General features: G+C 38.9%; 1 protein-coding gene and 2 long non-coding RNA genes across 9 annotated transcripts in view; 2 read left to right on the forward strand and 1 right to left on the reverse strand.

The window, feature by feature from the left end:
• The window catches only part of LOC146458424 (uncharacterized), a 20,229-nt gene extending 1,521 nt beyond the window's left edge, over nucleotides 1-18,708 (reverse strand). Inside the window, exons 1-2 of the long non-coding RNA XR_014858275.1 lie at nucleotides 18,575-18,708; nucleotides 17,271-17,733 (exon numbers count right to left, since the gene is read on the reverse strand). This is a non-coding gene — a long non-coding RNA (uncharacterized LOC146458424). The remainder of the gene's footprint in view (nucleotides 1-17,270; nucleotides 17,734-18,574) is intronic.
• LOC146458425 (uncharacterized) lies at nucleotides 3,349-14,599 on the forward strand. Of its 3 annotated transcripts, XR_014858267.1 has the most exons (7): nucleotides 3,349-3,874; nucleotides 4,602-4,666; nucleotides 6,518-6,622; nucleotides 7,080-7,154; nucleotides 11,403-11,498; nucleotides 13,437-13,479; nucleotides 13,882-14,599. It is a non-coding gene; the product is annotated as an uncharacterized LOC146458425 (long non-coding RNA). The 3 variants fall into 3 exon arrangements; XR_014858269.1 differs by lacking the exon at nucleotides 4,602-4,666 and having other exon boundaries at nucleotides 3,349-3,947; XR_014858268.1 differs by lacking the exon at nucleotides 3,349-3,874 and having other exon boundaries at nucleotides 4,494-4,666.
• LOC146458426 (DELTA-actitoxin-Oor1b-like) overlaps nucleotides 15,837-27,961 on the forward strand; it is a 19,437-nt gene continuing 7,312 nt past the window's right edge. Inside the window, exons 1-7 of one of the 5 annotated variants that reach the window (XM_085090934.1) lie at nucleotides 15,842-15,979; nucleotides 21,282-21,346; nucleotides 22,223-22,328; nucleotides 23,414-23,479; nucleotides 24,191-24,251; nucleotides 25,183-25,374; nucleotides 25,735-27,440. In XM_085090934.1, the coding sequence (XP_084947060.1) occupies nucleotides 22,230-22,328; nucleotides 23,414-23,479; nucleotides 24,191-24,251; nucleotides 25,183-25,374; nucleotides 25,735-26,084 (768 nt within the window). In that variant the 5' untranslated portion in view covers nucleotides 15,842-15,979; nucleotides 21,282-21,346; nucleotides 22,223-22,229 and the 3' untranslated portion in view covers nucleotides 26,085-27,440. Of the gene's footprint in view, nucleotides 15,980-21,165; nucleotides 21,347-22,222; nucleotides 22,329-23,413; nucleotides 23,480-24,190; nucleotides 24,252-25,182; nucleotides 25,375-25,720; nucleotides 27,441-27,961 lie in introns of those variants that run through there. The other 4 variants (XM_085090933.1, XM_085090936.1, XM_085090935.1 and 1 more) reach the window with 4 other exon arrangements.

Raw genomic sequence — 27,961 nt, forward strand, 5'->3', positions numbered from 1 at the left:
TGCATTGTATCGTCGTTTGAAACAAAAACAGGCGTCGAATACTTAAAGATTATTACAAAATTTGCTCTGACGAATAGTGGAGAATTGAATACCTCAGTGCAGTCGTGAAAAGGTAAGTACAGCAGATTTTCAACTTTATCCTGCATAAAGATGGGAATGACTCGGACGTTTGGCCAAGTCTGAAAGGTATAGAAAGCATGTTTAAAATTAGAGCAAGTAGTAATTTGTACTCACCGGTAGTGAAACAGAGCACTCTGTGGATTTCTACTGTGAATACTTAGAAAACAGGTCGTGGCTTGGTCATATTTTTGAAATTTGGAAAGCTCTCCTAGCTAGAGTAATTTTCAAGCTCGTATCGAATATTAATGCTCCGAAATTGCTTCAAATTGATCCAAAGCCACTTTTTCAACCAATTTGAAGGAGAACCAGAACCAAAGCTCATATTCACTTTCCATGAGAGCTTTTACTGATGGCGTTCTTTACACTTATTTGTGTCAAGTTCTGACTGTCTTGTTTAATTTTGTCAGTTTATAGTTTTTGGTTTTTCGACAAAGTGAAATAATGAATTTTTAAAGGGCAGGTCTGAAAAAGGGTACAATAAAATGACATTTTGGTCTGAAATAATGTCAGGGTTTAGAGAATCGAGCTGCACACACCACCAAAAATACGAGGAATATCCCGCTCACTGAACGTGTACGTACGTATCGGCCAAATTCTTACTTCATGACGACAAAACTCGATTTCCTACGGTCATCAATTAAAAATATCGTTAAAAAGCATTGTAGCTAAGGAATTTGGAAACAAATGCGTGAAGCTTTCTTTCGGTGTCGAACTTTTTTTCTGATTTAATAATGAGAGACAATCTCGTAACCCTGACAATGATATGAATAATGTATAACCCTTAATGGTAGTAGTGATATCATATTACCTAATAACTGGTTGTATCGTCGTTTGAAACAAAAACAGGCGTCGAATACTTAAAGATTATTACAAAATTTGCTCTGACGAATAGAGGAGAATTGAATACCTCAGTGCAGTCGTGAAAAGGTAAGTACAGCAGATTTTCAACTTTATCCTGCATAAAGAAGGAATGACTCGGACGTTTGGCCAAGTCTGAAAGGTATAGAAAGCATGTTTAAAATTAGAGCAAGTAGTAATTTGAACTCGCCGGTAGTGAAACAGAGCACTCTGTGGATTTTTACTGTGAATACTTAGAAAACAGGTCGTGGCTTGGTCATATTTTTGAAATTTGGAAAGCTCTCCTAGCTAGAGTGGTTTTCAAGCTCGTATCGAATATTAATGCTCCGAAATTGCTTCAAATTGATCCTAAGCCACTTTTTCAACCAATTTGAAGTAGAACCAGAACCAAAGCTCATATTCACTTTCCATGAGAGCTTTTACTGATGGCGTTCTTTACACTTATTTGTGTCAAGTTCTGACTGTCTTGTTTAATTTTGTTGATTTATATTTGTTGGTTTTTCGACAAAGTAAAATAATGAATTTTTAAAGGGCAGGTCTGAAAAAGGGTTCACGAAAATGACATTTTGGTCTGAAATAGGATTTGGGTTTGGAGAACAATGTGGTCTATGGATATTCTTCGATGACCTCTTTGCCAAACGATGTTCGACTGCTTTTTTGAGGTATACAACCGCATTCGTCCGCTCCCGGGACGATGGCCGCCATAGCCAGACATAGCAACTTCGCAAACCAAAACAAATGAGTCCAACTCCGACACGAATATTGCAAAAAAGCAAACTAAACTATACTTTAAATCCCGCCTTCGCTAACTAATACTGTTAAAGACAGAACTGAGGGAGGATGACTTTAATAATGGAAGACATATAATTAACAATTATTCCACGAGCGCGCGTTGGATATGAGATGATAGATAGCCAACGAGGCGCGTAGCGCCGAGTTGGCTATAATCATCTCATATCCAACAAGCGCAAGTGCAATAATTGTTTTATTAAAAACAACCGAGAAATATTGCTAGATCTTACTGATTTCGCTGTGCAAGAACGACCAGAAGGCAATTTAATGGTCGCCATTTCTCGGCCATGGTATAATTGCTCATATACCATGGCCGCTAAGCCAATCAAATCCCTCGAATTGCATTATACAATGATGCAGTTTTTAATAATCAAGATTACATAATGAAAAAACTTGCCAGCTTTTTCAAGTTGATTTGATGCTATTGCACATGCGCAAGATCCGTGACACTGTTACGTGACGCGAGAGACAATCTCGTAACCCTAACAAAGATATGAATAATGCATAACCCTTAATGTTAGTTGATATCATATTACCTAATAACTGGTTGTATCGCTATTTAAAACAAAAACAGGTGTCGAATACTTAAAATTTATTACAAAATTTGCTCTGACAAATAGAGGAGAATTGAATACCTCAGTGCAGTCGTAAAAAGGTAAGTACAGCAGATTTTCAACTTTATCCTGCATAAACAAGGAATGACGCGGACGTTTGGCCAAGCCTGAAAGGTATAGAAAGCATGTTTAAAATTAGAGCAAGTAGTAATTTGAACTCGCCGGTAGTGAAACATAGAGCACTCTGTGGATTTTTACTGTGAATACTTAGAAAACAGGTCGTGGCTTGGTGATATTTTTGAAATTGGGAAAGCTCTCCTAGGTAGTGTGGTTTTGAACCTCGTATCGAATGTTAATGCTCCGAAATTGCTTCATTTTACCCTCGCCGCGACCCAAGAGGAATAAACAATGCAGTTTATGGATATTCTTCGATGACCCCTTTGCCAAACGATATTCGACTGCTTTTTTGAGGTATACAGCCGCATTCGTCCGCTCCCGGGACGATGGCCGCCATGGCCAGACATGGCAACTTCGCAAACGAAAACAAATGAGTCCAACTCCGACACGAATATTGCAAAAAAGCAAACTAAACTATACTTTAAATCCCGCCTTAGCTAACTAATACTTTTAAAGACAGAACTGACAGAAGACAGACAGAAGCTGACAGAAGACAGACAGAAGCTCTCCTAGCTAGAGTAATTTTCAAGCTCGTATCGAATATTAATGCTCCGAAATTGCTTCAAATTGGTCCAAAGCCACTTTTTCAACCAATTTGAAGGAGAACCAGAACCAAAGCTCGTATACACTTTCCATGAGAGCTTTTACTGATGGCGTTCTTTAAACTTATTTGTGTCAAGTTCTGACTGTCTTGTTTAATTTTGTTGAGTTATATTTTTTGGTTTTTCGACAAAGTAAAATAATGAATTTTTTAAGGCAGGTCTGAAAAAGGGTATAGAAAAATGACATTTTGGTCTGAAACAGGATTTGGGTTTGGAGAACAATGTAGTTTATAGATATATTCGGTGACCTCTTTGCCAAACGATGTTCGACTGCTTTTTTGAGGTATACAACCGCATTCGTCCGCTCCCGGGACGATGGCCGCCATAGCCAGACATAGCAACTTCGCAAACGAAAACAAATGAGTCCAACTCCGACACGAATATTGCAAAAAAGCAAACTAAACTATACTTTAAATCCCGCCTTAGCTAACTAATACTTTTAAAGACAGAAGTGAGGGAGGATGACTTGGATAATCGAAGATATATAATCGAGATTCCAGCAGCCGCAAAACTTGAAAAAACTTGCCAGCTTCTTTAAGTTGATTTGACGCTACTGCATATGCGCCAGATCCGTGACACGAGAGACAATCTCGTAACCCTCACAATGATATGAATAATGCATAACCCTTAATGGTAGTTGATATCATATTACCTAATAACTGGTTGTATCTTCGTTTGAAACAAAAACAGGCGTCGAATACTTAAAATTTATTACAAAATTTGCTCTGACGAATAGAGGAGAATTGAATACCTCAGTGCAGTCGTAAAAAGGTAAGTACAGCAGATTTTCAACTTTATCCTGCATAAACAAGGAATGACTCGGACGTTTGGCCAAGTCTGAAAGGTATAGAAAGCATGTTTAAAATTAGAGCAAGTAGTAATTTGAACTCGCCGGTAGTGAAACAGAGCACTCTGTGGATTTTTACTGTGAATACTTAGAAAACAGGTCGTGGCTTGGTCATATTTTTGAAATTTGGAAAGCTCTCCTAGCTAGAGTGGTTTTCAAGCTCGTATCGAATATTAATGCTCCGAAATTGCTTCAAATTGATCCTAAGCCACTTTTTCAACCAATTTGAAGTAGAACCAGAACCAAAGCTCATATTCACTTTCCATGAGAGCTTTTACTGATGGCGTTCTTTACACTTATTTGTGTCAAGTTCTGACTGTCTTGTTTAATTTTGTCGGTTTATATTTTTTGGTTTTTCGACAAAGTAAAATAATGGCTCGAAATCTCGCAAGTCGAAGTCTCACAAACATTTATACCATGTGACCTGTAGTCTGAAATGTCAGCCGTCTCCTCTCCCTAACCCACAGGGGCTTGGGGGGAGGGTCTCTTTCCCGCGCTCTTTGTGGGTTAGGGGGAGGAGACGGCTGACATTTTAGACTATGTTACCTGACAATGAAAGTAAATAATGCATAGCCCTCAGGATTTTTGAGATCTTAGTTAGAATAATTAAATAAACTGCTTCCATCATCGTTTGAAACGTTTTTCCTCCAGACTTTTATTGTCCACTTCATTTTGACGGAGAGAGGAGAAGAACAATCAGTCAGTTGCTATACAAGGTTGGTAGAACAGATTTCCAGTGGGGAGCTAACAAAAGAGGGTTTGTGAGCACGAAAGATATTTTAAGTGGAACTGAGGGGAAAAGGGAGCGAAAGAATTCAAATTATCTATCCATCGCCACTCTCCTCAGAATTTTAGAGTCCACTTGAGCAGGTTTAAAGCACATTAAGTTTTAATGTGGTCTTCAACATTATCACAAAAGTTTTTTCGCAGCACTTTTTGCTCCTTTCCTCCACAACTTCCAAAAAGAGAAGAACTGATGTTTGTTCAAAATCCTGCCCTTATCCTAGGTTTAGGTTAAACAACAAGAATGTTATAACTATTGACTCCAGTAAGTTGATTTACAAAAACATTCGATGGGCCACTTAGAAAGTTAAATCAAAATGCCAAATTTGCTCTCATTTATTCCTGATTTATTCATTTATTTATTCCTGAGCATTAATGGCATTGCAACAACAATACCCGCCTTCTTTGTTTTCGAATCATGAACGAATTTCTGCCGGGCAGTGTTGGTTTAACGCGGTTTGATTTTGCATAATTTTAATTCGAATATTTAGACTCTGCCTCTGTGGTTAATATTGACGGAGGAGTTTATTAGACTGGTCTAGTTTGGCGTTCCATTAGCGGAATTCGTATCAGTGCTTCCCAGGAACTCCGTCCTCTTGTCTTTTAAGCGTTTTTGTCTTGCTGTATACAAGGTATAATTTTTATTCCTTCACCACTTGACGTTCCAAAGGACTGTCTGGCGCATCCTAAAGCTTGTCAGTTTTATTTTTACAAAACAAAGAAGCTACCTTGCCGCTTTCACTGATATCGTTTACTTCCACGGCACGAGGTGCAGCCACCGTTTGTTCCCAGATGGCTTTGTTTTGGAAGATACAACAACATTGAAAACATTTTTGTTGAATTTTCTAGTTCAGTTTTGATTGCTCTGGAGTGACCATAGTGTCCATACATTCTATTCCCTTTGGCCTAGCTTTTCACGATTTCTGACGCCATTTAGGTTTGGTGCAAACATGGATAAAAATTACATTAACCCAAATCTTACATGTAATCGATACGGGATTTTGGCTGACTTTGACTCTGTAACTGTGCTCGACCTGAAATTGACGGACTTTCAAATTTATGTATCCCATCGGATCGATCTGATCAAAATTATACCATGATAACCATAACCACGTGTTGTTATTTCCATCGGCCAATGAAATCCCAAATACCGTCAAGGGATATGTCAACTTATTTTTAAAAAAGTACTTCCTGTATAGGAAAATAAACGTCATTGCATCCCAAACCACGCGTTTTTAGGCTACCCCCCCTCCCCCACCCACCCCAACCACTCAGAATGAAAAAGTCGGAAAATGCTTTTTTTAATATACCGTAGTGGTCAAGCTCCACGCTCTTGCATGCTTCAACCGCGCACTCGCATTACCATTTAAACGAAAAACAACGGCTGTGGAAAAACCGCTTATTATTAACGCTAAACAGGGCCAGTACCTTCGCGGCAACTAAAGCGGCGGCACGTAAAAAAATTGTAACGTAACAGTGCTTTGCTCGAAGCTCAACCTTGTCGCAATCGACCTCCACAATACTACGTTCATGTATCTCTGCATGGTTACGTGTTGATTATAGTAGAGTACACATTTTAAGTGAATTCGAACCCAAACGAAATAATGTGCATCGGAACACTTTTGTCCGATCCCCCCTCCCCTTAATCCCTACCCCAAGCTACAGGAACAGGACGTCTCAAAGTCACATTTACATTTCACATCACAGACATAATAAAACTCGCTCTGGATGTAAACAGTATGTGGATTAAAATAACTTTTCAATTATTTTACTTCCTTGTGAAGATTGCATAAAAGGGGACGCTAGCTTCAACAAAATCGTCACCTTCCATTTGAAGTTTGGAGAAATTATCCTCTGACACGTGACGGTACATACAATAATTCACCATGGTAAGTACACGGCGGCTAAAAACGATTTTTGTCCCTTAGATTCACAAGTGTCGATGCAGTTGCCAAACCACTTGCACGCGTTGCCCAGTGTTCTTTCTAATGACGAAAAATCGGCCCGAACGATTTGTTTCATCCAAAAATATTTAGATGCTTGGCGAAGATGTAAGGTGATAACACCAACAGCTGGAGCTCGATGAGAGAAAATTTTGGCAACCCCAGACATTAATTATACATGCATCACTAGCCTGTCATACTAAATGAATCCTTATATACAAACAGTGATTATGATAATAAAGAGCTTGAGTCAGAAAGCGTATACATAATATGAACTGTGCAGAAATCTTGCCAAACTTTTAAATGAATGTAGTAATAAAGAGAGAAAAAGTGGTTTAAAATTGTTAAATGGGCGGCCATTGTACTTCTTACATATGCCTTGTTTTTCTTTTTCTTATTACAGGGTTTTTCTTTTATTGTCATGGCACTGACATTGTTTGCTTGCGTGAGTCAAATGAGGGCTGCAGAGGCACTCAAGGTATTTATAACTTAATATATACATTTAGCCAAGCCTAAAAGCGGAGCTCCAATTTTTTCATAGCATTTATAGAAATCTGCTTAGCGTATGAACGTAATAACCTCACCAGTTCCTCATCCTTTCTGCAGCTATATATGTCTTTACTGCATATGCAGCAAACTGCCCATCAACAACAACAATAGCAATGTAATACAGAGGGCCAATTTTTTTAATGCTGATTTGTTGTAACAGAGGGCAAGTTTTCTTAATTTTCCTTGCCACGAGGACAAGATTACTTTCTCCCGATGGGTCCAGCGGCAAAAATACTCGCCTCAGCTTGGCTGAGCACGCCAGTTCCACATCTCGTTGGTTTCTTCATTTTGACGTTCTTTGAAGTTCTTTGGAGTTCGACTGTTTAAGCCGAGTTGTTTGTACAACAAATGCATGGAAATCAAGTGCTGGAGCTAGAAAGAAAACTCCTAAACGTTAATTTTTCGTGTCTTTTACAAGAAACAGCAAAAGATTTTTTGTGTCAAAGTTAAAAACGTGGATCGGATTGACATTTATTTAGCTGGGAAATGGAAACCAGTCAGGGCGACTAAGTGCTTTCTCCTCGCTACTTCTTCTTTCAACGAATGATGGAAGGAGCAGATCAAATTCAGTGCAAGAAATTACTCCAGTAAGTTCTTTCTTTAGATCCACCGTTTTGTATTTTTATCGATCTATTTTCGCGGATTTTCAAGCGGTAGGAAGCTGCCTGATATTAAGTTTTATCGTTGTTAGTTTACTCCTAAGCTTATATTCTTTCTTCATCACATGTGTACAGTTTACAACTCAGTCAATATTGCTCCTTCTGAAATCTAAATAAACGTCAAGAAAAGGAGAACGCGGGGAAACCACTCTTGGTTGCTTGGCACAGACCTTTAAGTGTGTTTACAACTAAATGAGAGCCGTGCGGTGCGAACAAAACTGCCCCGAAACAAAATGTTCAAAAATTAGTTTCTCTACGAATATTGGTCCTATCGAAACGATTGAAGTATATTTGTAAAGCTTGAAACACGTAAAATAAGGGAAAATTATTGATTGTTGCTCGGAAACGCATTAGATAGTACTGACTAAACTGATTGGTAGGAGTTGCGTTCAAGTTAACAGACAAAGAAAAATTCACCGTCGTTTGCTCATGTTCTCCACAAAACCTTAAATTAGGTCATTTCACGTTGTTTTGCGGAGGACGGCAAAGAAATATACCAAAATTTAAAATGCACGTGTGGAGCGATTGTTTTTGTTCAAATATTGTTGCTGCACATATTTGGCGCTGGGATTAAAATGTTTTTAGAGTTCTAAAAGTTGGCATATTTGATCACGAACGGGTGATGTATTCAAATGTTAGGCTTCTTCAACCCATTGACTCCAACCGGCCGTGGCGTGCGCATGCTCTGCGTTTGAAACTCGATACCTTCTCCCTCCCCTCCTGGGGTTTTTTAATCCTGAAAAGGTCACAATAGCTAGTAGAATGATAACCCAATCAGAATCTGTCTTTTACGGATATGTTTAGGCATTTTAGGGGGTAGGGGAAAGGATCCTTATGAACCTACCGCATGGAACTGAGCAAAATTACAAAAAAGCAAGTACATCTTTTTTAAGCTCACAATGGAAAGGCATAACCGTGAACAATAATCTACCGCCAAAAAAGAGGACTTGGAGGCCTAAAAAAACAGCGAGAGGCCGTTTTGCGTTGTGATCTCATCAATTTCCACACCGCTACCGAAATATGGTTCAAAAATTAAAACCAAACCTCGGGCTTTAAACAGACGTTAAACGGACTTTACAAGACCAGGAAAATGGCGACAACACGGTAAAAGATGTTTTCCGATGTTAATTTGCTTTTTACTCGGGCCGTAAGGCGGACCGAGTTAAGGTTTCGGTAGCATTATCAAATTCTTTTTTCTTTTTGGGGTCGCGATGGGCCGAGAGATAAGACTTCGGGCCACGAGTTATTGTTCTCGGTCTCGTTTTTTGTACTAGGCTGGTACGAATTACGTTTTCTGTCGTGTTATCAAATTCTTTAAATTCTCGGTCGCGTTCTTTGTTTTCGGGCCGTGAGGAGTGTTTACAATATGCGAGCCAGACGTGCAAGGCATGAACAAAACATGCGAGGCATGAACAACCCCAACATAAACTGCTAACCGTTAAGCTAACCGGGGAGCTATTTAAGCTAACCTAAGTGCTATTAAGGCTAACTGGAGTGCCTCAAGGTTAGTTTTGTTTAACCGAAAATTAGGCTAACCTGAGTGCCTCAAGGTTAGTTTTGTTTAACTGAAAATTTGGCAACTAAATAAGAATACACTAGTTTCTTACTGTATTTTAATGCATTGGCAATCACAATCTGTTTAAGCCATTAGGTCATGTAGGGATACTCTGTTTAAGACAGAAAGTGATGAAATAGATACCCCGTTCAAGACAAAACACCCTGAAAACCATACCCCATCGGGCCGCACGTCCCCGTAAAGGTCACATAAGGGAGTACCCCCCGGGTCTAGATCATACCGAAAATTACGATCTATCATTGACCCGGCGTCACATACATATTAGGACCGTACAAATGGTTTCTGTCTCTAAACGAAAGGTGAAAACGTAAGGATTAAAGCCCGGGGATTATAAAATTTCATTCTGACTGCAAGAAATGCAATTCTATCTGGTGGTTACTTATTGCGGGTTTACTCCCGCTTCTTGACCCGACGGCTATGCCATGCTGATGAGCCCCAATAAGGGCGAAACAGCTGTCCATGGCTGCCACTGCCCGGGTGATATGGTTGTGCGCATGCGTACGGTATTGGCCATACCACGGGGATGGTACGTGTGTCTCAGTGCTGATAAGTGTTGGTTACTTATTGCCTCACTATATCTCTGTATCTATCTATTTGGTAGCCTGCGAGCAAGCTCTCTTGGGGGTGGGGGGCGGGAGGGGGAAAGAGGATCAGAGAGCTTGTACGCAGGCTATCTATTTGGGGGAATTGGCGATGCTGGAGGCTATCACTGTTAAAAGATTGTAGGCTTTACGCACCACACAGTCAAATATGGCCCGAGTATAGGCTGGAAACAGCTTCTTGTTACAAATAGTTTATAGTGATGATTTGTGCACATACGCAAAAAACTGAAAGGTTTTTGCCTCTAATACTAACCAGCAAATGTATTGTTTATTTCAATAAAATGTTTGAGAAGCGACAGATGGGTAATCAAGATTTAATATTCCAAAGGTCTTCATCAACATGCCGTGAATTTTAGCAATTTTTGGCTTCAAGTGTGTTTTTCGGCGGCAAATGATTAATAGGTAACCATATTATTTTACGTCAGAAAACATTTGTTCAATCATTCCAGTTTAATATGCAGTTAATTTTGGAAGCCAACAATATTTCTTTATCTACTGCGCATTTTGGTGAATTTTCCCGGTCTTGGAAGAATTTAATTTATGCAAAACCTATGGAAAACACGAGAGGAGCTCTCTTCCCTTTTCTCCCCCTCTATCTGTCGCTCTCTTTCACGTTGAACTTTGCTTTATCGTCTGCGATTTTCTGTTTTCTTTTTCTCTATCTTTCTCTTCTTTCCACGTTTGTCAACATATCCAACAAATAGATATAAATTGACTTAAACGCATCTCGCCGTGCAACTGCCCGCCAAACAAACACGGGCCCATTAGCATTGTGGGATTGCGTAAGGACGTACGGTTGGATGGACAGAAGTGACGTCATAACCAAACCAAAATTTTTCGCATTCATGGGTTTCCCGACCCTAACCCTAAACCGCTATAACATTTTGTATGGAAATATAGGTGGAAATTATATGATTTTTGAAAGTTTGGAAAAGGGTATGAGATGGCGCTCACAGCCATTTAATCACCCTACTCTAGCTGTGTCCAATTATTATATTGTCCATAACAGGACATTTTTAGTATGGCGTCAGTAGACTACAACTACCAGAATCCTTCAGTTTTTGCTTTCACGTGCTAATTAGAGCTATTGTTCTTTGCTCTCCACTGGGATTACAAAATTTGAATTTGAAACGGAAAACGAAATGAATTCTGGTAGTAGTAGTCAGATGACGCCATCATAAAAAGGCCTTTTACACATAATTTAAACGGTAGCCTCGTTTCCAAACTAGATCTCGACCCCGGGATGGAGGCTGCATTTGAAGTAGCTGTAAAAAGGCTAAGCGGAAGTAGGCGGCAAGCAAAACGTGAATAAAAACTAATTGCATTCTTTTTTTTTTTAGAGAAGACCTACAGAAGACCTTGAAGCCCCGCTGATGCGATCTAACCAGTCCAACCCTCTCATGGAAAAGCATACTGAAATGTCTCTATACAGTCAGGTGAATAAATTCAACAATTTTGTTGTTTCTGATAAATAAAAAATTGACATTGGTAACATTTGATGGAAATATAAGTGGATATTGATCACGTGGTTTCGTAAAGGGGTCCACCAAATAAGAGACCTAATGAGTGACAATGGTAAATTTCTCCCTTTTGAAGTTTTCTGTAGTAGGTTTGACGTTAAAGCTTGCTTTACAACATATTACGGTTTATGCAATTCAATCCGTCAAAATTGGAACAGCATCTCCAAAGAATCCCGAGCCCTTGTTGATTTAATTGCTAATTTACGCACTAACAACTTGAATCTTACCACTGCAAACCTGCTACATGCTATCGCTGACAGTAAATTTGTGCCACCTTCATCAGAGGAAATCTATCAAAGATATATCTTCTACCTTGGAGAATAAGTGATTAACTGAGGAAATTAAATTGCGTATGTTTCAGTTTATAATTATTCATAATACGGTGTTTACAAAGGACAGGCTTTTCAAAGCAAGTATTGTACAAGACGATAAATGTTATTTTTGTAAAGAAAATCCTGAGACACTTCTGCATCTGCTCTTTCACTGTCCGCTTACAGTAGCTTTTTGGAATAATTTTCGGGAATGGTGGCTTCGAAACACCCAGATTGAATTCAACCTTACTCCCGCTAATGTTCTATACGGTGTGATAGACAATTCAAAGTTCTCAGTACGTTGCTCAATTTAGCCCTTCTAGTAGCCAAATTTTATATACATCGTTGCAGTCTAGACGAGGCTCCCCTTTTCTTCCCCGTCTTTGAAACAGAATTACGTGAGAAAGCTCGCATCGAATATGATATTACCAAGGAAAAAGGTTATCTTAAACTCTTCAAGATTAAATGGGAACCGCTAATTCCCAACAAATTCATCGAAGACGTGGCTATTTGAGGGAACCCTTGAATCACTATCCATTTCTCTTTTTGTTGCTGTTCTATTTTTGTCGTTTTCTTTCGATTGTTTTTTTTCGCTTACCTGTTCATTCTGAAATATTGTAAATAATTAACAATAAAAACAAAAACTAGAGGAGTGTGTGGATGGGTTGCTATTTAGGTACCTTTTAGAACGATGCAATGTAAGTGGCTTTTGTACTGTAATGTAAATAATGTTAGTTATAATATTGTATATATAAAAAAAAAAGTTGGTAGTGAAGATACAGTGTTATTATTGTAAATGGTGTTTTTTGTTAGTACCGTAGCATAGTATATAGTATGCTTATATTGTAAGTACAGTCAGTACTGTAATTACCGCTATTAGTGTAAATCAGTGTTCGTAGTGTTACATAATGTTAATAAAAATTAAAAAAAAAATCATGATCAGAAATCTATGGGGTCATGATCCGTGGGCAAGTGTATCACTTGATTTTGACTACGATATTAGGGTATTATCGGCACATTTTCTTTTCTTTTTCGTTCTACTTTCCATCCCGGACTACTTCATGAGCGCAGTAGAGCTATTTTCTTCAAAAGCTCTATTTTCACTCAACTCTAATAACCTGCAGCTGCATTGTTTTATAGGGATGGGATCATTGTTCTGTTGTTCGTTCTTTTGTCGTCTCGACCAACCATGAAAGACGTTGTAAATGGTACACGTCGTCCCCCTGAGCGAAAACGTCAAAGAATGAGTCTTGAATAATTATGTAGTCGTATAGTCTCACTTGTAGTATCGGATCAGATTTAATGAAAAACGAATATCGGCCTACGCCGCTACAACCGTCAGAACAGGTAACATTTAGCCAGCATCAGAGCAGAATGACGGATTATGGATCGTGTAAAGAAGATGCGGCAGCGCAGGTCATGAATGGGATGGTAAAATGAGAAGCGATTGAGTTTATTTCGTAACAAATAAGTACTATTGTAAAGCGTTCTTTTTGGTTCCGACAGACTTTTGAACTGCTAAATTTACTTCTTTCCTACACAGGAACCAAATGACTTGCTTGATCGAAGCAGTAAGACCAAGCGAGGTAAGAAAGCAAAGCCGGGGAGATTCAGGATTCAGATTTAATGACTGTTCTTGTTGAGAATTGCTCTCTTACTTCGTGTTTAATGAGAAGTTTTACGCGCCTCGAAACAGAAGTAGGGGCACGTGCTTGCCTCGTGCTGGAAGAACGCAAAAACTAATAATAATAAATAAATAAATAAATAAATAAATAATAACGTCTGTTCTGCGAGGTAATCGCTGGCTATCAGCCCAGATTAATAAAAAAAACCAACCATATTTTCTTCAACTCAGCCGAGTGACCTCAGTAGTTAGTTGTCAATCCTGCATTGATTCCTTATATATAAAGAAATACTTTAAGTGTGTGGCAAAGTCTGTGAATTATCCGTCGCAACAATATCTACAGCACGAATCTTTTTGTTTACAGCTGACCCAGCCACTATTATCGCCGGTGTTACACTAGGTGTTATCGTTGTACGATAGAATGTATCATGGGAAGTTGGGTTATAAGAAACCGATGAAAGCGCATAACGATTGGGAATTTAGATATTTAGACCACAACCTTAACGCCAAGGGTGCCATGTCTAATTCTGGTACGGCTACTCTTGAGATACATGTTGAAATATTAAAAAAAAACCGTACCCAGAGTAAAGAAAGTAATAGTTCTCTTCCACTGACTAAGTTGAAGTCGAATATCTGAGGCGACTAATTTACAAAAATGTAAGTCTGAGAAAAAATTCCTTGGGTCCCCCAGGATAAGCAGTTGTGCTGGCTATTTTTTGATAACTACTTTTTGCGTATTTTCACATCATTTTTTGGCAAATCGCTAAAATTAACAGTGTCTCGTAGAATGTTAGCTGATAGCTAATCAGAGTTTGTGCTTCGTTGCTCAGTATATTCGGGGGCTTTTTTAGTAATAAATTGCATGCTACCGTAAGAAGTAGGCTTTAAAAAACTAAAATCGCTTTACTTTTCATGTTTTGTTAATTATAACTGCCAATGAAAACTTTAAAAGCCAACAGTAGTTATTCTGAAAACAACTTTAGTTTTATCGATTTCTAGAAAGGGTCAGTCAATGGGTTAAGAACTTGTTTTAGTTTGAATTTATTTCTCTAAACGAGTTCCGCTCCGAAATCAGTTCTATAAGATCAATTAACAACGTGAAATAACATGACTGGAAGTGATCCTGAGAGAAAATATCGGAGTCCTCCCAACGGAAAAACTTTTCCAAGTCGGATCCCAAATATCAAGTAAAAGTGTTTTTGCTGACTTCACGGTGTTTTGATTATGAATATTTTAGCTGACCTGTTGACTGTTTTTACTGACTGATTCAAAATTGAGGAAATCTTGACGAGTAATTACGTTGTTAATTATAGAGTTGAGACCAAGCGGCCCCAGGTTGCTCATCAACACTCTATAACTCATTAAGTATCTGCTCAAACTAATGTTTTACTGGAAATGTAACAAGTACCACTCGACCAAGTATATACTAAGCTTACTGTATGACTTACTGACAATGTTTTGGAGTAAAATAAACTACTGTTGGAACCAAAGTTCTCAGAGTTTTATTCTTGTTTCCTGTATTTTCTTTTTGTAATGCTATCTTTGTGGTTCTGGTCCCAAGAAAGTTGGGGTGCTTTCCCGCAAGCGACTGCGTGCCTTTTGTGATTTTATGATTTTATTTTCTCTCAAGAATTGTTGCAATAGGTTAGAAATTCAACAGTTTTAGAGACGGCCGTGTTCGTTTACATACTCGCTGGAAAATTGTGCTTTTCTGGTTAATTGACTCCTATTTCAGTAAGCTCTTTGAACGAGATTTCTTCAGCGCCAACTGGTTAAGTATAACAGCTTAGGAGGTTGGTTTTCACTGGGGACTTTACGCAACCACAACGGCAACGCCAACGAAAACGTCACTTGAAAATACAAGTTCGTGTTACTTGTACTACTTTGCGCTTATTCCAATTCGTTCAACTTCTACAATGTGGCCGAACTATCCAGTAACAGAACTGGTGGGAACGGTCTTCAGGTTAGCACAGAGAATGAAAAATTTACTGTTATGTGCTCACGTTCTCCATAAAACCTTGAATTTGGGCATTTCACGTTGTTGTTTGGCCGAAGATGGAGACGAAATGTATCAAAATTTGTAATGCACGTGCACAGCATTGTTTAGCCTTTTCTTTATTGACGTTTTCGTGGCCGTCGGCGTCGTGTTTTCGTAAAGTCCCTACTGGCGACGGAGTCGGAGCCGAGGTGGAAGTCGTGAGAGTGCTTCGGAGAACTCTTCGGCGAACGAAATCACAAGAATAAACCAATCAAAACGCTCGTTCCCAGGCCCGCGAAAGTACAAATTTTAGCGTAAAAGAAAGCATGGCGGATCTTGCCACTGATAATTATTTTCCGCAGGCAGAGGCGCCGTAGGAATAACGAAGTTCTAAAAAAAGTTATTTTACGCTCAAGACATCCATCGACGTCGACCAGGGATGGGAGGGTATGCTAACCTCGTCAGGGAACTTCGACTACTTTCGGTAAGTGTTTAGCCTGCGTTGCAGCCGGACTTGTCACTCAAGACCTATAGAGAACTCGATATAGGTCAGGGATTGTATAGACTGTCTGCGACGCAGGCTATAAGTGTTGTGCAATTTTAATATTTTTCATTTCGTGTTTGTTACGTTTAGATTCCTCATAAGCTTATGTTTTTTTGTAACTCCGCTTAAGACTCCAATTTTTGACTTTCACTTTGTTGGAAGCTCCTCCGACTCCGCCGCCAATGAAAACCAACCTTTCCTGTATTTGTATAATTTCTAAAGCGTTAATTTTAAAACGGTTCCGGTTAAACGTCTTCTTTAAATCTTTTAACGGATACTGGTCACTTGTTTTGAGCAATGTTTTCTCGATCGTTAAATTCAAGAGCGAGTTTTCACCCTAACTTTCGATAACAGTCACCAAACTTCGCTTTTCTCAAAGATATTTCGCTCAAATATTCACGCCGCTTTTCGAAGAGTAGCGCGTTTTTTCGTTTTGAAAATTCGACAAGGTTCAAGTGATTGATTAGTCTTTCCTGAGGACAAGTAGAACGATAGAGGACAAAAAAATACGGGGAGGCAGTATAATAAAACTTGGAAGACATTACATGATGGTCTTTTAAGTAAGCTTAATGGTGTCTTTTGTACCAAGCTTTTCTTATAAATTTTTTTTCAATCTTTATACTACTACCAGAATCCATATGTCTTCGACTACATTTAACTTTTTTTTTCTTTATGGTTGGAAAGGGTACTTTTTGGAAACCAAATTTAACTAACTCCCCACTAAAGCGTCAACAATACTCAAGATTCAGCCTGCCGAAATGTAGTTACATTGATATGCGTGGAACATAACTCCAATATTAAGTACCCTGGCATAATGAAATGACAGTTATAAGTAATGGTAATAGGACTGAGTGGAGTGCAATTCAGGGGGTAATCGGGCAAGTAATTTCAAATATGCGCTCGGCCGATTTGAAATTACGAGCCTGACTACCCCTGAATTGTACGACACGAAGTCCTATTATTTACCAATTAATTGTGCCAATAACAAAATGCTAGAATCTCAGTCTTGGAATATTTATTAACGTAAGAAATTGATTCCAAAGAAAAAATTATTGACTGGTTTCAACTTTGGATGTGGAAGTTCGACCACATGAAGATAATTTTTTAAAAAAGTATATTTTTAATTAAAATACATGTCCGTCAATATTTGAACAAAATGTAGTGAAATTTTATTGGCTAAAGACATTTGTTGTACTTGATTTTCATTGGTTCTTTAACTGTCCGATTTGACCTGTCGGATTACAAGCTTCTAGTAATCGGACAGGTCAAATCGGACAGTTTTGGAGTTACATAGCAAAATTGAGCTATAAATATGGGCTGTTAAGAACCAAGCATATTCAAGCATTTTGTTATTGACACAATTAGGAACAAAACACAGACGCCCAAGTGTAAAATCTACCCCAGTATAACAGCAAAACATCTTTGTGCATCCAAATCAAACCCTTTGAAACAGATGGCTGATATTGCTAAAATGCTAGTTGTTAACAGCTCAAAAAAGCAATGTCCTTCATATTGTTTAAAAGGAACTGTCAATATAACATTTTCTCAGAATGAGATACAAGTAGTTTGCTTGCTGTATTATTATATTTTGGTACACATAAATGAATATTACCTCCTCCATGGACAGGACCCTTTACTAGTGCTACGGTCGTGGTGTCACACTTGAAGTCTGCTAGGTAATGTGCAGATGTAATCTGTAAAGACAATTTGGAGTCATGTGAATTCAAGGCTATAATTTTTCTTGCTTATTGCAGGGGTTTCATTAAGTTTTGAAGTAGGGGGGGGGGGGGGGGCACCTATAGGAGAGTAGCTGGGCAGAAAATTACACTTGAAGTGAATTTCTTTATGTTCAGTTTGAAAGTAGGCAGGTACCGACTCTTGTGTATCCTGGTACTGGTACCCGGGTCCTGCCTTCTAATGAGAACCCTGTTATTGGGATGTCACTATAATTACACAGTGGGTGGCTAACATTATTTTTTGTTCTTATAGACTGAATACTGTAGCTTCTACTCTGCCTTAATGACTGGATACAAAGAAGTTCAGCGGGATAGCTTATTTTCCAAGGACATTTTATAAGAAAATGCTATACAATGTTTAACCCTTTAAGCCCTAACAGTGATCAGCATCAAATTTAGTCCTTGTCATATCAATATGCTAATTCAACCCCTGAGGTCATGAGAATTAAGGATATGATCACCCAAGGTAAATTTCCTTGATGTTTTAATGCCTTCTCCCCAATTAAATTTTATAAGAAAAGTATGTGGACAAGATTGGAGAATTTTTTTGTTTGCTATTAGGGGTTAAAGGGTTAAATTTACTTGACTTGCTTAGTACACTGTCACAGGCAGAGCTTAAGTTAGCTTAGCAAAAACAATGGATATGAATTCAAAAGATTATCTTTTTTCTCCTGGGAATTACCCTCCTGTCTCAAACAGCATAAAGTCTGTGGGTGTAGTAGTCATGGGAAGGAATCCAAGAGGACAGGAGGATAAAATTTGACTGTTACTGTTGCTACGTGTATGCTCATTAACTTACCCGTATGTCGCGATAAAATAGTCTCTGGTTCCTAGGGGGAATCTCTGTTAGGGTATTGCAGTTTTGACTGAAGTTGTTCAATACTTCTATGGCTTGGTAGACACATTTCTATCTACTTACACTGGGCATGAAACACTATAAATGTGATCCTATAAAGTACAAACAAGAATAAAATAAGTGAAAGAACCCATGTAGCAGTACAGTGTGCCCTGTTAATTAACACTGCTATGAATTTTTATGCTCATTATTTGAATTCTTTTATTTTCAATTTTTAGCTTAATTTCGCTGTTGTAATTTATTTCATGCAGAGCCCCTTCTGAGAACCACATTGACGTGGGCTCCCTGTTAAAATATCATTCTTTATTAGTTAGCTTTTTATTTATTTCTTTGCTGGCTAGTCGAAATTAATGCCTTAAATTTTTTCGTTCAACCAGCGTGTTGCTAAAAAAAAAAACCTGGCAAGTCATGTAATAACCTGAGGTGTAAAGGGGCAGTGTCATTTATGCTTCAATTGTCACTTTGAATGTAGCCACAAAACATATTTGCATGTATATCTGTAAATGATGGTTCAGTTTTGTCAACAGTAATCCTACTAGTGCACAGAAACAGTAATCATTTGTCTGTCGCTGCAGATGGCTAGAATGGAAGTACATGTACATTGCAACTTGGAAAGGTTGGCTAGTGTTTTCAAGTTCCTCCAGTGTATTTTCAGAGAGAAATACTAAAAACTGAGTGATTTTAGTTTATTTTCGTCACAAAAATGATTTTATACTTTCCTCTTGGTGCTGTAAGAGCAAATTCATGTCAGAAAACAGGTTGTTACAGGCAAGTGAGTACACTGTAGTTTTGACCAACATACAGAAAAATCTCTGTGGCAGTGCCTCTAAAGTCGTATAATGCGTTCAAATTCTCAACGGCTGCCTGTAACCCAGTACCGCTTTGCACTCAAAGGTCAATATCCCACAAGTTGTTAATTATTACACGCTCTCTAGTGACGCGAGCTTGGCAGTTTTATTCGTTTTATTGAATGAAAGTAAATTTAGCGTTTTTAAACTTCATAATCGACAGTATTTTATTTCCCATACAAAGTCTTATAATGCGTTTAAATTCTCAATGGCTGCTTGCACTCAAAGGTCATCATGCCCACTAGAAATTAATTATGACACGCTCTCTAGTGACGCGAGCTTGGGCTGCCAGTGATCACAGTGACGTTTGTTGCGGACGTCTCGGTAAACCGACATGCGTTTTAAGCGACATTCAAAAATAACTTTAGCGAATTTTCCATAGCCCAGCTAACCCCCTTACTTTTCCTCTCTGCCCCTTACTTTCTCTTGTCTATGGTCAACTATACACCCGGGGAGTACTCCCCCTAAATAAGCTATATAGGTATGGAGCACAAAAGGGTATGGCTTTGGAGCAGTTTGGTCTGAAATAGGGTATAGATTTTAGCCATTTTGGTCTGAAAGTTTAAAAACGGGTATGGATTCTAAAAACCAGGTCTGAAAATGGGTATGAATTTTTAAAGGGCAGGTCTGAAAAAGGGTACAGGAAAATGACATTTTGGTCTGAAATAGGGTTGGGGTTTGGAGAACCGAGCTGCACACCACCACCAAAAATTACGAGGAATATCCCCGCCCCTGGAAGTGTACGTACGTATCGGCCAAATTCTTACTTCATGACGACAAAAATCGATTTCCTACGGTCATTAATTAAAAATATCGTTAAAAAGCATTGTAGCTAAGGAATTCGGAAACAAATGCGTGAAGCTTTCTTTCGGTGTCGAAATTTTTTCTGATTTAATAATGAGAGACAATCTCGTAACCCTGACAATGATATGAATAATGCATAACCCTTAATGGTAGTTGATATCATATTACCTGATAACTGGTTGTATCGTCGTTTGAAACAAAAACAGGCGTCGAATACTTAAAATTTATTACAAAATTTGCTCTGACGAATAGAGGAGAATTGAATACCTCGGTGCAGTCGTAAAAAGGTAAGTACAGCAGATTTTCAACTTTATCCTGCATAAAGAAGGAATGACGCGGACGTTTGGCCAAGTCTGAAAGGCATAGAAAGCATGTTTAAAATTAGAGCAAGTAGTAATTTGAACTCGCCGGTAGTGAAACATAGAGCACTCTGTGGATTTTTACTGTGAATACTAAGAAAACAGGTCGTGGCTTGGTCATATTTTTGAAATTTGGAAAGCTCTCCTAGCTAGAGTGGTTTTCAACATCTAAAATTAATTCTCCGAAATTGCTTCAAATTGGTCCAAAGCCACTTTTTCAACCAATTTGAAGGAGAACCAGAACCAAAGTTCATATTCACTTTCCATGAAAGCTTTAACTGATGGTTCTTCACACTTATTTGTGTCAAGTTCTGACTGTCTTGTTTAATTTTGTTGATTTATATTGTTTGGTTTATCGACAAAGTAAAATAATGACTCGAAATCTCACAAACATTTACACTATGTGACCTGTAGTCTGAAATGTCAGCCGTCTCCTCCCCCTAACCCACAGGGGCGCGGGGGAGAGGGTCTCTCTCCCGCGCCCCCTGTGGGTTAGGGGGAGTAGACGGCTGACATTTCAGACTATGTTACCTGACAATGAAAGTGAATAATGCATAGCCCTTAGAGGAATTTTTGAGATCTTAGTAAGAATAATTAAATAAACTGCTTCCATCATCGTTTGAACCGTTTTTCCTCCAGACTTTTATTGTCCACTTCATTTTGACGGGGAGAGGAGAAGAACAATCAGTCAGTTGATATACAAGGTTGGTAGAACAGATTTCCAGTGGGGAGCTAACAAAAGAGGGTTTGTGAGCACGAAAGATATTTTAAGTGGAACTGAAGGGAAAAGGGAGCGAAAGAATTCAAATTATCTATCCATCGCCACTCTCCTCAGAATTTTAGAGTCCACTTGAGCAGGTTTAAAGCACATTAAGTTTTAATGTGGTAACGTTTTTTCGCAGCCCTTTTTGCTCCTTTCCTCCACAACTTCCAAAAAGAGATGAACTGATGTTTGTTTAAAATCCTGCCCCTATCCTAGTTTTAGGTTAAACAACAAGAATGTTATAATTATTGACTCCAGTGAGTTGATTTACAAAAACATTCGATGGGCTACTTAAAAAGTTAAATCAAAATGGCAAATTTGCTCTCATTTCCTTCGTTTCCTTCACTTACGTTTCATTTCGTTAATTTCGTTCATGTTTGCGTCCATCTCCTGTTATTCGCTTGGCAGTTGTCATTAGTTTGCGGTGAAGATTGTCAGAAAATTAGTGTGCAAGTCCACCTTGGTTAGAAAAAAAGATAAATTTTATCGTTATTATCTAGAAATGCACTTTTACTTTCAAACTTTTTAGTTCTTTAACGTTTATCACAGCTTATTCTTAAAACACAATTTAAAGCCCAACGCTTAAATTAAGAAAACCTGAGCTGCGTCCCCGATAACGTTTAGTAATATCTATTCAATCTTGCGACAAATAAGGTCATTTTCAAACCCTGAGGTTCGGTCAAGAAAGTGATTTTCTTTGTTTCTCTTCATGAATTATTAATGTTTTGAGATTTTTTTTTAAAAGCTAGGTGTTGAAATGTTTCATTTTTCACCAATATAAGTGTCACTGTTAATAAATGTTTTGTTTTTCTACTAGGTTAAACATGAACCATACCACCCTTGTGTGTTCTTTCCTGTTACTGGTTTTGGGGACTTTTACTACCTTGGGAACCCCAATGAAAGACGATCATCCAAACGGCAAGGTACGAATACAACCTCGTTCCCAGCGGCCTGGGAACGAGGTTGGCTACGAATAGAATTTACTGACGACACTGTGTCAGATTAAAGATCGTGCTTGCAAAATCTCGTTTCTCTTAAATTCCTGTCACAGCTACGGACCCCTTCACGGCATTAAAGATCACCCCATTACAAGAGGAAAATGTAGTAAGCTTGCGCATGCGCGAAACATATGAGTCAACATCAATCTCGTTCCCAGAGCCCACGTGTCTTTTGGTCAGCGCCAAGACACGTGTCTTGGCGCTGACCAAAAGACACGTGGGCTCTGGGAACGAGATTGAGTCAACATGGACACAGCGGCAAAATGAGTGGCATAAGCCCAAATCAAAGTAGATAAGGTTGTCGCTTTCAGGAAAGGTTCCTTCAACCTTCCTCTATCACAGATCTTATTCAACAAAAAAATATTGTGGTAACAGGCGTGAATTTGGCGATTGAAGTGGAGCATTCGTAATCGATTCATGCTTGAATCACAAAATTCTGGAGCATGCGCACTCATTTTGCCGCTGTGTCGTCAACATGTAACCTAACGTCCGTCCTTACCATGTTTGTGGCCAGGTTCTCTGTATCAGCTGCTTCCATAGGAGCGTTTTTAACCTTTTGATCACACTTTGTCTGTCAGCAGAGTAGATAAACTTGAATAATTCCAATTTACCAGTTCAAACTTGACAAATATTTACACCTGATTGAAAAAACATTGTCGGCAATCTCGTTCCCAGAGCCCGCTTTCCTTTTGGTCAGCACCAAGAACCCTTCCCGTCGTCAGTCATGCGCAAAAGGGAAGAGCTCTGGGATCGAGAGTGCGTTGTCGGATAAAAGGCATGGACCATGAACGATAAGACCCAACACTACGAGCCTTCTGGGAAGCATTTGAGCTATGAACTTATTTACATTTTTCTTGTTAGAAAATAAAAGCACGTGCCGTTTTTTATATTTGACGCTGAAAAATGCGCATGCTAATTAGATCACCCTATAACTCCATCAGGTCGCATCGTTCAAACTTTGCACGGGACAACGTTTTTTCAATCGAGTGTAAATAAATTTCTATATACAGGAGCTAGAAGAACTGCGATCACATTGGGACTTAGACAAGTACCCTGAAAGGGCGTCTAATCAGAAGGTAACTCTTAAAATGTATAATTGAATTTAGTGTTCTAACATTTGCTTGCAAAGAGACAGCAAAATCTTGAGTCCTTTTTTCGTTTGCGTTGGTGTTTGTGAGAACGCGCAAAATCCTCGAACGAAAAGCATTACATGGGCGAGCGACGAAACGAGCGAAACTCGGGCGCTTGAGGCTACGATTTCAGCGCTGTTCGCGATTTGCATCTTCTTTTGCAAATTCAAAGAGCAAAACGACTGTTTTGAAGTCTAGCTCACAAATGATATTTGTACTCTCCGCGCTGGTAGTCCTGGGCAGCCCTCTCTTTTTGGCAGTAGCCACACTAGTCTGAGTATCAGGCTTTTCGGGGCGGAGGGTACTCCCACTCCCCTCGACTCCCCCCTCCCCTTAGGAAGGCCTGATACTCAGGTTATAGTCACACAGCCTTTGATTCTCATTCGATGCGTTACAGTTGAGTCTAAAGACTGACTTTTTCCCCTCCTTCTCAACATGTCCTAGTGTCCACTCTATATTTTTACGAGTTTTGCTGTGTTTTGAACAGCTCGCAGGACCAGTCGTGTTAGAAGAGTCAGCCCACATCTTTAATAAATACATAAATAGGATAGTAAAATGAGAAGCTTTTGAGCATATTCCGTGAGACACAAGAGCGCTATTTTAGTTGTCCACTCTTGTTTCAGATTTTCGCCACTTACTTACTTCACTCGTTCACAGGAATCAGAGACCAACCTCCATTTAATTTCCAGTGATAAAGGCAGCAAAAAGGCCAAGCTAGGTAAGTATCAGATCTTAACCAATCACATTTCACAAGAAGGAAAGAATGCAAAGACGGATTGTTAATTGCACCGGAGCATTCTAATTCTCTTCACCACTCACAAAAACGCAAGCACATAAAAAGCTCAATTAACACTGATTTTAACTCGGGTGGTATAATGGTGAAACTATGGCTTCATGTCCAGAATGTCTCAGAGTACCTTACCGTTGTTTACCTGAAATAAATAACTTTCGTGTGCAATACTAGCGTTGTGGTTCTCAACGTAGTTCCCGCTAGAAATGGCTGATGATAAGATTGTGCAGTATCAGCTCCAGGCCGAAGTGAGGACCAACTCAATTACATTACAGTGAGCTCTAATTATTTTCCATTGCCAAACAAAGAAGTCACGCTCACATTTAGACATTCCCGAACCGACTGAGATCTGGGTACGAGATTAGGACTATCATCAATAACATTTCTTAGCTCGAGGATCAAAAAAATTTGCAAACTGAACTTTAACGGACATTCTTATATGTTTACAAGATGCCGTTGTTTGAGTCTGTCCTCTCTAATTAGCCTAGTTTATGTTAGTACATTCGCATGACATTTATTATGCCCTAAACTTTGGATCACTGCAGTTTGTATCTGTTACTATGTAAGCTAATACAGATTGGTCAGTTCAGATGCTTTAGCTAAAAATTTCTTTCCACAAAGTTTAGGAAACGTTTTGGTTTTACGAAAATGCCTTCTGAGTCTTTTTTTCGCATTTTTAATAACGCATTTGCCCCTTCGAAAAGGAAAGAAATTATTTTTCTAGTGTTAACGAAAAATTTTCAGCTGACCGATTTTTCTGTCTGAGCCGATTTAGCCCATCCGAACAGACATCCATCGAAATAAGCTGTTGGATGCCCCTGACTATTGTTAATTGCTTTCATTGCCGTCTCTGCTATAGGCTTACCTAATATTATACCTGGTGCTAAACTTGGCCGTACTGAGCTGACATCACTTTTAACCAACCTTGCCGACTCTAAGCGGAAGATCGCCATTGGCATTGAAAACAAGAGTGGATATCCATGGACAGCAATCACCGTCTACTTCCGGTCTGGCACCACAGATATGGTCTTGCCTACGTTCGTTAAGTCAGGTACTAAAAATTAACGTGTAAAAGCAAGACTGATAACGTACTATGAGAAAATATGGTTCACCGGCTTTACTCGACCGGCAGTTGTACGAATGAACGTGGGTCACAAGTCTTCTGCCTACCGCTCCGGCAAAACAAGACTTGACTGCGGCTGAAATCGACTCACTAACAATTCGCTTTCCTTAAAATTCGACAACGCTATTTGATATAACGTTTTCTTAGGCTGAGCAGTTTGTTCAGTTTGTTGGTCGAGTTCCACCTCTTGTCCTGCTGACACTCTCTAGTATTGCACATGGTTAGCAACAACAATTATACTAGCTACGTTTGTGCTCATACTTACCATCCTTAGTTTGTGTCCATCAGGTCAAGCCTTACTTTTTGGAGCACACAAAAAATCATGGAGCCTTAAGGGTGTTGAGGGAGTGTTGACGTACGATATCCCAGGAATCAAACAATCATTGGCTGTCATGTTCTCCGTTCCTTACAATCTCAACAGCAATTACTATGATGTTCAACTTTTCCCGGGCCATAAACAGCCAGACGAAGCCACATTCAAAGCGATGTACAATGGCAAACCGCGAAAGGGGGATAACAACTGGGCTCAGAGTAAAAAGTTAGGCTCGAATCTGGGGCTCGGCGTCAAGTGTGCCATGTCTGAGTCTAGTTGCGCCACCCTCGAGATACATGTAGAAAAAGTTAAACCCATTAAGTGAGAGTTGTTTCGCTGTTAAGTGTAATGACAATTCTAAATATAATCCCAGTGGTAGATGTTAGAAATTAACGCTAAATGTAACGAAATTTAACGTCAAATGTCCTATAAATGTCATCAGCATATAATCACTAAATCCATTTTAATTTATATAATAAGCTGAATTCTACACGCATTTTGATTGGTTCTTACTTATGATCTATTGGAGGACAGGCGCATAGATGATATCACCATTAACAACTTTTGCTTCTTTATTATATAAAACAAATAGATTCCATGTTGCCGTGCGTCTGTTCAGTAATAGATCACAGAAGACGTCAAAATATGGTAAGAACATCAGTGACACACTCGGCTGCGCCTCGTGTGCCACTTTTTTGTTCTCACAACATTTTGACGTCATCTGTGATCTATTACTGAACAGACGCTCGGCAACATGGAATCTATTTGTTAAGTGGAATACTTTGCACAATGATACCCCACAATACTAAACTAAATTCATTACCAGAAATGACTGAATATCTTATAAATGAGTATAAGCGCACAATTCCACTTCCCCGCGCTCACAGACTATTACAAACGAAACCTTAGTGACAATGGTACGGTGCTGTGAAACAGCTTACCTCAGCACATTAGACCATCGTCATCACTGGGGGAGTTTAGGTGACAAATACTCTGTCACAATTTCCGAACTGAGTAATTCTCTTTATATTGTAATGATAAGCCCACAGCATCCTAGTAAAGCAGAACTTAGTTTTCTTTATATCTAATTTTTTGCACTGTTAGTTACTGTACTAAGTATAATGTTACATAAAATAAATTAGTATAGGTACATTTTTGTTTGTGAAGCTCTCTAAAAGATTAACCGTGGAAAAATAAAGTATGACTGTAACCAGCCTAACCCTAAATGTATTGTGTTTTGAAGCTAAACGTAATAAAACGCTCATCGATTGTGAATGTAAATACAACTCAATACTAAATGTAACTTGTTAAGACTGTTAACCATGTTTTCGTTTGAATATTTTCAAAACTCACCCCAGTTTGTCTTTCTTCAGTTCGCCCAGTGGCTGAATGATGTTTTCTCTAAGCGTTGTACTTGGGCCTTCAAAAATAATTTCAATTGAGAATTTGTTGTTCGGCTTTATTTTCTTGAAATAACCTCTATACTGCATGGCGGTTTTGGCAGATCTTACTTTTAAGCTCCAAAGCGACATTTCATCCCAAATCATCTCAGTCCAGGCCTCTCCACTTTGCTAAAAAAAAATTATCAGAGTGCAAATCGGTGCACGGATGGTGCAGTGGTGAGAGCATTCGCCTCTCACCACTGTGGCCCAGGTGCGATTCCCGGACTCGGCGTCATATGTGGGTTGAGTTTGTTGTTGGTTCTCGTCTCGAGGTTTTTCTCCGGGTACTCCGGTTTTCTCCTCTCCTCAAAAACCAACACTTCTAAATTCCAACTCGATCTGGGAAGTATCCCCAATTAGTGTTCTGCGCTAAATACATTGACACTTAAATAACGTGATTTATTTATTTTTATTTATTTTAAATCTTTCCATTTGGTGTAGTTGTGATTTTCTGGTGGTATGTAACAGTTGTCAGGTGTAGTGAATGGATCGCCGGTTCATCTTGGTCAAAATGCAATTGTAGTTTGTTAAGACCAGACGCATACCAATACATCTCGAATGTACTAAGCTAGATTGTACAACTTACTTACAAAGCCTTGCAGGAGAACAAGTTACTGTTGCAACCAAATTTCACGTTGTCGTTTAGAGTCTGGTATCACCGACTGATCAATGCGACTGCACGTGGTCATTTCTTTATTTGCCATTATTGCTTTGTCATTTCTCGCGCTAGGGCATTGTTTATGCCGTTCCCTTTCCCAAG

Source organism: Pavona decussata, unplaced genomic scaffold (genome assembly GCF_977016875.1).
Source record: "Pavona decussata unplaced genomic scaffold, jaPavDecu1.1 SCAFFOLD_233, whole genome shotgun sequence".
NCBI classification, from domain to species: domain Eukaryota; kingdom Metazoa; phylum Cnidaria; class Anthozoa; order Scleractinia; family Agariciidae; genus Pavona; species Pavona decussata.